We start from the raw sequence: 11,071 nt of genomic DNA, 5'->3' as shown, positions 1-11,071 counted from the left end.
AGAGAATTTTGAAGACAGGCTTGTATATCTATTTGAAGTTTAAAACAGAGGAGGGTACAAAAGAAGAGATACTCTAGATGTGACCAAATTAAGGATGCCCAACATGATCAGGGGGATCATACTCTGAGATGACCCACCCAATGTCATTATTTCAGATTAGCAATTAATTGAGGCTGAGACAGCCTCAGAAACGAAGTATATCAACTACACTGACTCACCCCTCTGGAAAGAAGGCATTGATGATCCGGTCCCCCAGTGGGTTGATGGCAAGTTCTGGAATCCTCTGGAAATCTTCCCGGCTGCCAAGAGAATCACCTGAAGTTAGAGACCATTGACCCTTGGCATAAACTCCTTCAGTCTAAATGAGGGTACACAGCCTGGCAAGAATATTATCTCCTGGAATTTACTTCTGTGGCAAATTATACCAAATAACTGCAAAGAATAGCACTTTAATAGCTGCCAAGTGTTTCTTGCACCAACTCAAGAGTGGAAGAAAACAGATTTGACTATGCCACATTCCAGTGAATTCAGCACACAATAAACCAACTGACAAGCAAACACTAAGCTGTATCTTAGTAAATGATTCCTTGAACGTTACCATTTTGTACTTAGTTATTAAGTTTGGAGACTGAACAGCAAATGGAAAGTATCAAATACTACGGAACTTAAATATGGGGGCAAAATATTTAGAGGGGTCTCCATATCCTTGTTAAGAAAATCTAAAGCATCTATGAAATTGGATGGATTCTTAGGCAATACTTATATCAGTGTGAGAACCCACTGATTTCCATATTTCCTTGCTCTGTCTCTAGCTTTTGCTCCATTCCCTTTTATACACTAGAGCTGTAGAGGCAATGGAGAACATAACAAAGAGCAGTCGTCCTCATGTAACTTAGGTGGGTGTAGCAAATGTTAGTTACTGTTCATTGCACATATATTACGTGCTGCTTTTATAAACATCTCATTTCTTCATGCCAATGTTTTATCTATACACTTTTAGAGCTGAGGAAATTGAGAGTCATAAAGAAAAGTAACTTATCCAGTGCCACACCACTACTAAGTAGCAGAACTATGATTTAAATCTAAGTCTAGGGCTGGGTGTGGTGGCTCACGCCTGTACTCTTAGCACTCTGGGAGGCTGAGGCCGGAGGATCACTTGAGCCCAGGAGTCTGAGGTTGCTGTGAGCTAGGCTGACGCCATGCCACTCTAGCCCAGGCAACAGAGTGAGACTCTGCCTCAAAAAATAAATAAATAAATAAATAAATCTAAGTCTGCAAGTCAAAGTATGTGTTCTCTTTCTAAAAACCACATTTCTTTTCCATATTAAACTTCTTGAAAGAAAGTTGCTCTCCCAAAAAAATTCAGTATTTTTTTTTAAACTTCTTTAGTTGCTGTCCTGTGCCAAGAATACAAAGCTACAATATATCTGTACTGTACTCTTCAAAATATCCATGTCATGAAGGACAAAGAAAGGCAGAGGATTGTTCCAGATCAAAGGGGACTAAAGAGACATAGAACTAAACCCAATGAATGATCCTGGACAAGGACAAATATTGCTATAAAGGACATCTAGGTGACAGGTGAAAATGGAACATGGACCACATAGAATATGAACTATTATATAATAGTATTATATTAAAATGCTAAATTTCTTGATTTTGATCTGAGAATGTCTTTGTTATAGTAAATATACATTGAAGTATGTGACAAAATGTTAACAATTGGTGAATTTGGATATTAGAATGAAAATTCTCTTTGTACTATTCTTGTTATTTTTAAGTTTGAAATTATTTCTAGATAAAAAGTTTAAAATATGTATATATAAATTGATTCCTGCCTTCCAGAAGTTTGCTGACAGAAGAGATAAAACACATTCCTCCCCTTTATACTAAATGCTAATGAACACAAAAGAGATCATGAAATGCTTCTATTTTAACCCAGGAGTCTTCACACTCTGTTCCTCTTGTGGTTTAACATTTACATGGTGCTTAATTAATTCAACAAGTTCGTCTCCACCACGTCTGGTGACACAGGTAGAAACTGACCTAGTGAACTGAGCACAAAGCTCTGGAAGAATAACTCTGGATTCTAATTTTTCTTGCTCATTCAGGGTAGTAATTTTTTTTTTTTTTTTTTTTTTAGGCACAGTCTCACTCTTTTGCCCGGGCTAGAGTGAGTGCCGTGGCGTCAGCCTAGCTCACAGCAACCTCACACTCCTGGGCTCAAGCAATCCTTCTGCCTCAGCCTCCCGAGTAGCTGGGACTACAGGCATGCACCATCACGCCCGGCTAATTTTTTCTATACATATTTTTAGTTGTCCGATTAATTTCTTTCTATTTTTAGAAGAGACGGGGTCTCGCTCTTGCTCAGGCTGGTTTTGAACTCCTGAGGTCAAACAATCTGCCCGCCTCGGCCTCCCAGAGTGCTAGGATTACAGGCGTGAGCCACCGCACCCAGCCAGGGCAGTAATTTTTATATCAATGAATGAACCAGAAAAAGCCAATCATAAGATAATTAGATTGCTCAAGATGATAAAGAAAAATCACTGAGGTCCTGATTATTTAATTCAACAAACATATACTAAGCTTTTATTACATAATTTGTTCTATAATACAAAGTCCACATTATCACCAAAATGTAGCTCCTCTTGTTTGATAGGTTAAGAAACAATCACTACTCCCTTTTAAATGAAGGCTAAGGCTGATGTGAATTGCATGGCCACATACTTCAGTTTAAAATCTAACAAGCTTAAGTAATTTTGGCTGAGAAGAGACACAGTTTAAATACCAAATCTACTATCAAGTGTTGGGTGCACAACCTAGCCTGAACTCCTTTAATTTCAATAAGGGAATCTAGACTTAGACTTCCAATCTCAATAAAGACCTAAACCCTGTCCTTTGATACTATTTAACCCCAGTTTTAGAATTTAGATTGTATATACAATGTGGTTCCAGTCACCACACAAAGAGGAATACTACTGGAAGTATCAAAATAAAAATGAAAGAGTATAAAAAATAGTTTGTCATCTGCTAAACAATATGCAACTTTTTATTAGTTGTACTGTAGTACAATATAGATCATCCTGGCAGTTTCTCCAAACTTATCTTTTCAAATTTACCCATTAACACAAACCTAATAAATAAAAATAAACACTCGAAAGTGGCCCACATGCCACAAGTACAAGATCCCTTTGAAATTCAGATTTTTATGTACTTATTAAAAAACATATTGGCATTATATCCTGCCTCATAGTATATGTAGGAAAATTTTCCTCAAAGATTTTTTGAAAAAAGATATTATTTGTGACATTAAAACCTACACATGACAGGTCCAAAAAAAAAAGATATTATTAAAGATCATAGGCAAGTCTGAGTACGGAGCCATGTTTATGGCATTCTTTGTGGCCAAGAAATTCCCAAAGAGGACTGGTTTTCCAGACATTCAAGGGCATAGGGATGCTCTGAAAAACCAGAGTTTGAAAGACTGTTAGCAACCAGGAGTGCCATCCCTCTACACTGTGCAAGTTCCTTCTTATTTGGAGATTTTGCTTCACAGGTAACTTCTATTTCAAGCACCCAGAAGCTGATGCTTTAGATGACTTATATACAATGAGGAGATTATTTAAGTAGTATAGTAGAGATTAATGATATGGTACAAGATATTTATTAACACAGAAATGAAAATAATTTCCATTACCTAAAGCATTTAATCAATATTTTAAATTAAATTAATAATTTTATTGTTTTGATAATAAAATTATTTTATGTGACGTGCTACTAAATCTCAAAGTGAGTCTGTTAGTTGTTTATTTTAAGGTTCTAGGGCCAGGCTGGCTTATCCGCAAGGTAGCATTCTGACTTCTGGTTGATGGAGATGGATGCATGCACGTTTACCTCTTCTCATTTTCATTCTCTAAAACCTTTTGCTGAAATGTCAGCAAAAATGTACACATGAGAATATATCCACAATATAAACAATCAGGGTGGGAGAAGTATGAGAAAATCTGGAATTTAGAAAGTAGATGTGCATATAGTAACAAGATGGAGTAGAAGTTCCATGAATAGGCTGCAGTAGAGTTGAGAGCCATTTTGCCCTGCTGAGTCTCAGGGAGGCAAGACACTCAGAGTTGCCAGGTAAGGGAAGTAGTATTCAAAGTAATTAATTAAAGGACCTCTCTGTTTTCTTTTTTTTTTCAGAGACAGGGTCTCACTCTGTCACTCAGGCTGGAGTGCAGTGGCAAGATCGTAATGCACTGTAACTCCTGGGTTCAAGGGATCCTCTTGCCTCAGCCTCCCACAAGTAGCTGGGACTATAGATGTGTACCACCGCGCCCAGCCCTAAAGGACTTTTTAAACAATGGGCCTGTCCGGGTGCAGTGGCTCACACCTGTAATGCCAGCACTTTCAGAGACCAAGGCGGGAGGATCACTTAAGCCCAGGAGTTTGAGGCTGCAGTGAGCTATGATCACACCACTGTACTCCAGCACAAGCAACAGACTGAGACCCCATCTCTAAAAAAAAAAGAAAGAAAAAGAATAGGTGACAGCTGCCCACTGCTCCCAGCACCCTTCCCAAGATCACAAAACCATTTGTCCCAAGGATAAAATAGAGAACTGCTGGCTGGCGCAGTGGCTCACACCTTGGCTCACACCTGTAATTCTAGCACTCTGGGAGGCCCAGGTGGGAGGATTGCTGGAAGTCAGGAGTTCAAGACCAGCCTGAGCAAGACCAAGACCCCATCTCTAACAAAAACAGAAAAAATTAGTCAGGCATGGTGGTTCAAGCCTGTAGTTCCAGCTACTTGGGAGGCTGAGGCAGGAGAGTCGCTTGAGCCCAGGAGTTTTAGGCTGGAGTGACCTATGATGATGCCACTGCACTCTACTCAGGGCAACAGAGTGAGACTCTGCCTCAAAAAAAAAAAGAAAAAAAAATGGAGAACTGCCATTAGAAAGAAACTGAAAGATCTACCTGGGCACGGATTCAACCAAGGTTGGGAGGTTGGCCCCCCTCAGCTTTAATGAGGACTGACAGGCACTAATAAGAACTCTAATAAGTAATCCAATAGACATTTGATAAGGTTTTACATCTATAAAACAAAATAAGCTATTATGATACAACAGAGGTCAGAGAACAAGAAAGGTTCTTAGAAATTAAAAATATGATTGTGGATGAAAAAAGTTCATCAAAAGGATTCAAAAATAAATTCAAAGATATCTTCCAGAAAGCAAAGGAAAAAGCCAAAGAGCCAGAAAATATAAAAGAAAAGTTGAGCCATGGTGGTCCAATAGCCAACCAACAGAAATGTCATAAAGAACAAATAAAGACGAGGGAGGAAATAATTTTTTAAAAAATAATAGAAGAAAACTTTCCAGTTAAAGGACCTACTTTTAGTCTAGGAAAGTTCATCTAATCTTGAGCAATGAATAATGAAAAATAATCCACAAAAAGGTCATCTTGGTGAAATTCTAAAATATTAAGAGGCAATATTTGAAGCTTTCAGAGGGGAAAAAAAAAGATTACCTACAAAAAGAATGAGAATTAGACTGGCATCATGCTTCTTATCTGTGAAATTCTATCCTGGAATGACTGGTACCACTGTGTACAAAGCAAGTGCTTGTCCAGGATATTGAAATCAACTGTCCTCTGGATAAAGTCAAATAAGAAAAGGAACTTCAAAAGCACTTAGTGTTTGAGCAGATAAATGGCTACCATTCAGAACACAATCTCCTAAAATTTATAGATAATCTTCTTTAAAGTTACATATAACAACACAGCCAACTAGCAATTCCCACTAAAAACTTCCTTGTAAGGCTTAGCTACACGGAAGCTAGTACTGCTATCTCCTGTAGTCAACTCAGCTTGCATGATTTAATATCCAGGAATATTTTTATCATGGTATTATTTGAGAAAAAGTTATTACCTGACAAAGACCCAACATCAAAATTTGCTCAATGCAGAGGATATTTTTACAGCAAACTTTGGTAGTTTTTTAGTAGAGACAGGGTCTCGCTCTTGTTCAGGCTGGTCTCGAACTCCTGACCTTGAGCGATCTACCCGCCTCGGCCTCTCAGACTGCTAGGATTACAGGCATGAGCTACCGCGCCATCGTGCCTGGCCTAATCTTACTTTCTTAAGATACCGTTACCATGGGTGAGATATTTCTACCATTGCCGTAGAAATTGTTTTTTCTCTGAAAGGCAGCTGGGTGCTGGAAAGGGTCCCGGAGTGGTCTTTTGTAGGTCAGGTCAAGCTGAGAGCTTAGTCAGCATTTGGACACAAAGATGGTTTCTTTTGTTTAAATATTTTCTGTGCTGACCTAATCTATGGTGTTACAAGTCAGGGTAATGATTACCCTTTGGGGAAGGGAGCAGGTAGAGACAAAGATAGCATGAGGGAAGCGCCCAGCCTAGGAGGCCTGTTTAACCTTCTTTAACAAGCTTCTCACAAACTTTAGTGATTTTTCCTTCCTTCTTTTTTTTTTTTTTTTTTAACACAACACCTATTGACAAACCAAGGAATTATTGTTCTATAAAACATACTTTGCATACATAGGGAAGGTAGCTCACACCGTAATCTAGCACTCTGGGAGGCCGAGGTGGGAGGATCACTTGAGGTCAGGAGTCAAGGCCAGTGTAAGCAAGAGTGAGACCTTCATCTCTACTAAAAATAGAAAAATTAGCTGGGCATGGTGGTGCACGCCTGCAATACCAGCTATTCAGGAGACTGAGGAAGGAGGATTGCTTGTGCTCAGGAGTTTGAGGTTGTAGTGAGCTATGATGACACCAACCTGGGATAACAAAGGAAGACCCTGTCTCAAAAAAAAAAAAAAAAAAGAATACTTTGCAGTGAATCTCTGAAATCACTCTGAAGAAGCTCCATTCTAACCAAAGCCTTCCATAGATTCTGCTCTGGGACTGACCACTACAAAGGAACACAGAATGACAAACTGTATACTATAGCCTCTCACTCTGTAGAATTTGGCTTCAGGCCCCAGACATGGAGCACCTTGGAAGAGGAAAGTAAAAAAAAAAAAAGTGTAGAAGGGAAAATACTTCTCCTGATAACCACAACTGCCTTCTTAAGAAGGTGGAAGCTATTCCAGGTAACAAAAGATTGGAATCAGCCGGGCGTGGTAGCTCACGCCTGTAATCCTAGCACTCTGGGAGGCCAAGGCAGGTGGATCGCTCAAGGTCAGGAGTTCGAGACCAGCCTGAACAAGAGCGAGACCCTGTCTCTACTAAAAAATAGAAAGAAATGAGCTGGACAACTAAAAATACATATATAGAAAAAATTAGCCGGGCATGGTGGCACATGCCTGTAGTCCCAGCTACTTGGGAGCCTGAGGCAGTAGGATCGCTTGAGCCCAGGAGTTTGAGGTTGCTGTGAGCTAGGCTGACGCCATGGCACTCACTCTAGCCCGGGTAAAAGAGTGAGACTCTGTCTCAAAAAAGAAAAAAAAAAAAAAAGATTGGAATCCACTTGTATTCAGCTGATCACCCTGATAGGTTCTGGAACGGTCAAAATAGGTCTTGAGCTGAGTTTGGCAGCAAAGCCTGGAGGAAGCTGATTCTCTCTGCACTACAAAGAGTTTAGAGTTCACCAGCTGATCTCTAAGGCTAGAGTAGGTAGGACAATTTTTGTACTTCGAAGGACACTATAAAAGAGTGAAAAGACAATCCATATGAGCTACAATATCACTCATAGGTATATGCCAAGAGAAATTAAAATGTATGTCCACACAAAAATGTTCAAAGCAGCACTATTCACGATAGCCAGATGGTGTAAACTCAAATATCTACCATCTGATGAATGGATAAACCACTGTGGCATCGCCATACAATGGAATATTATTATTCAGCCATAAACGAGAATGAAGTACTGATAAATGCTACGACATAGATAAACCTTGAAAACATCATGTTATACGGAAGAAGGCTACATTTATATGAAATGTCCAGAGAAAGAAAGTAGATTAGTGGTTGCCAGGGGTTCAGGGAAGGGGGAATAGGAAGTGATTACTTAATGGACATGGGGTTTCTATTTGGGGTGATGATTATGTTCAAAGGCTTAGCAACCATATTTCTTCCCCCTTCATGGTACATCCCATACCTGTGCTAGAAGCCTTCCAAAGATGGCCTAAACTGTTTCATGCCAGCCACCAGAAAGGCAAACAGCTTCATTATATGCCAGTCAACCAAAGCTGAAGAACGACAGTATAAAAAAGGCTGCTACTGAGAGTTAGGGTGGGGGATGGTGCTAAGGAGATATCTCATTTGACTGTGATAAGACAATTACAAACACAAAACAATGCAGCATTACATCACTCTGAGATCATATACTTACTCTAGACCAATTTCTCAACTTTGGCACTGCTGACATCTAGGGCAGAATAATTCTTTGTCGTGGTGGTTGTCCTATGCATTGCAGGATATTTAGCAGCACCCTTGGCTGCTACCCACTAGGCACTAGTGGCATTTCCCAGTCATGACAATCAAATATGTCTCCAGAGGCCAGGTACAGTGGCTCATGTCTGTAATCCTAGCACTCTGAGAGGCTGAAGCAGGAGGATCGCTTGAGCTCAGGAGTCTGAGACCAGCCTGAGCAAGAGCGAGACCCCATTCTCTACAAAAAATAGGAAAATTAGCTGGACATGGTGTGTGCACCTGTAGTCCCTCCTACTCGGGAGGCTGACACAGGAGGATTTCTTGAGCCCAGGAGTTTGAGGTTGCAGTGAGCTATGATGACACCACTGCACTCTAGCCCAGTGACAGAGTGAGATTCTTGTTTTGAAAGAAAAAAAGAAAGTCTCCAGACATTTTTTCCCTGAGTGGCAAAATGGCCTTCAGATGAGAACCACTGCTATGAACTAAAATACTGAATATCTTGTCTAAAATTAATATACATAAAGTGATGTACCCTAGGGTTATGGGTTGGGTTGGGAAATGAGAGAAGAGAAGATAGAACAACACTAGAACACCTGGGATTGCTATGGGTCAACTTCATAAAAGCCAATGTTTGGGAAAGGATTGAGGGAAAATGCAAGCAGAGAGAGCTAAAGCCTTGAAAGTACGTTCTTAGGACCAGAATAATGGCCATTTAAACTAAGGAGAGCTGGAATAAAGCAATAAGCATCTGGTGATAAATTTAATGTCATTGTTCTGCTGATTTAACTCCCTGTGGATCAATGATGCTCAAAGACCAGTGAAGAAATGGTCCCTGCCCTCTGAAAGCTGGATGCCTATCATGTCTGCTTCTTGGGATAGATACAGGTAGCTATTCAGACATTGCCAGAGAGTTTCTAGTTTCTGTGAGGAAAATAAAGAAGAGAACTGCCTACCTGAGAGTCCCGTTCTCTCCTTTGTCCAGGCTGGTGAACCGGCTGTAGAGGCGAGTGATTTGACTGTGGGAAACTAAAGAGCACAAAATTAGTCCCAGCTGGGGTAATAGACCTCACCTGAACTGAACCCGCACCCTACTGTCAGATGCTTCCAGTGAGTAAGCTAGGGCGATACAGCAATTCTAAAGTTGTCTCTAACCAGGAGTTCAAGTCCAGCCTGGGCAACATAGCAAGAACCCCATCTCTACAAAAAATAAAAAAATTAGCTGGGCATGATGATGCACTTGTAGTCCAAGCTACTCAGGAGGCTGAGGCAGGAGGATCATTTGAGCCCAGGATTTCAAGGTTGCAGTGATCTATGATCATGCCACTGCTCTCTAGCCTGGGTGACAGAGTGAGACCCCTTCTCCAAAAATATTTTAACGTTATCTCTAGAGTCGATGCAGAAAGTTTAAAATCTAAAGAATGAAAGGAGTTAGAAAATTAAATAAAGAGCAATCAAAATTGAATCTCGGGGCCAGGAGCAGTGGCTCACACCTGTAATCCTAGCACTCTGGGAAGCCAAGGCAGGAGGAATGCTTGAGCTCAGGAGTTTGAGACCAGCCTGAGCAAGAGCAAGATCCCGTCTCAAAAACAAAAAGAAAGAAAGAAAGAAAAAGAAAACAGATAAAACACCATAAATTCAGGCCCAAGGTGACAATTTTAATGAGGTAATAACTTCAGGTACACAATAAAACTTTGAAAATGCAAAAAGGCATGTGAGAGTTTTCACAGGAGAAAAGACAACAGCCAAAAAGGGTGTGACAAATGTGGACTTTGTCCTAGGCTGTACCTTCAGAGGTTTAAAGGGGTGGCTCAAATAGTTCTGATAGTTGTTCTCCTCCCTCAGCTCAAGAAACACAAATTTACTTGCAGTGTTGGGAACAATGGAACAAAGTAAACAGGGGCAAGCAGGAAGTGAGTGATCCAGAGCTGGGATGAGAGGACACACTAGGTGTGGCTGTGAATTCTTTAGCATTAGGTTACACCCTCAAAGCTGGGCACTGCTCTACGTTACGGCTCTAAGGTGAGCACAGAGCAGAGAAGGGAGCAAAATCACTCCCATCCAGGGCAGAGGCAGCAGGGCTCCAGCCACCACTCAGGAAGCAGTTGTGGACTGTTCTGCCTGCCAGCCAGGTGTGAGTAGCTCACTATAAAGAGCACACACTTGTGAGGGTCAGGCAGACAGATTCTGATTCCATTCGTAGCTTCATAGCTTACCAGTGAGGGGTCAGTGAATAGGGCTGTGAGCAAACTGAGTCAATGAAAGGAAAATGCTTGGCCAAGTGCCTGGCACATGACAAGCACACCAGGTTACCTATCATCATCATCATCTTTATGTCATGAGCTGGAAGGCACAGTTTTATTGTGGCACTAATTACTTTCCATTTCCCTCCTGACTGCCAGTTATAACTGTTTTCTTTAAGAACTTGACCAGTTTCTTCCAGCTCTAGCCTCAGGCCTTAAAGGCTACTCTTATACTAAAGTTCCCTTTAGTTTAGCAAAAATAAATATGTTAAAGAATTACTAAGTTTCCCAAAATATTTTCTGAATAAACAAAATTTATTCACAATCCCAACACTACTATTTCCATTTCTTCATATATCCTCTATTATAATGTCAGTCACTTCTATACTTTATATAGTTGTAATAGCTTACTTTTCATTTAGTAATTCATAATTTTTCTATATTGCT

At 40.4% G+C, this 11,071-nt stretch overlaps 1 protein-coding gene across 1 annotated transcript in view; it reads right to left on the bottom strand.

Annotated features, from left to right (window-relative positions):
- The window catches only part of CHP1 (calcineurin-like EF-hand protein 1), a 41,033-nt gene that overhangs the window by 17,456 nt on the left and 12,506 nt on the right, over nt 1-11,071 (bottom strand). Inside the window, exons 2-3 of the mRNA XM_012649501.1 lie at nt 9,338-9,410; nt 219-299 (exon numbers count right to left, since the gene is read on the bottom strand). Coding sequence (XP_012504955.1) covers nt 219-299; nt 9,338-9,410 — 154 coding nt within the window. The remainder of the gene's footprint in view (nt 1-218; nt 300-9,337; nt 9,411-11,071) is intronic.

The sequence above is a fragment of the Propithecus coquereli genome, unplaced genomic scaffold (genome assembly GCF_000956105.1).
Source record: "Propithecus coquereli isolate 6110/MARCELLA unplaced genomic scaffold, Pcoq_1.0 Scaffold3, whole genome shotgun sequence".
NCBI classification, from domain to species: Eukaryota; Metazoa; Chordata; class Mammalia; order Primates; family Indriidae; genus Propithecus; species Propithecus coquereli.
The sequence above is the reverse complement of the archived record's forward strand: the minus strand, read 5'-3'. Positions and strand labels throughout refer to the sequence as shown.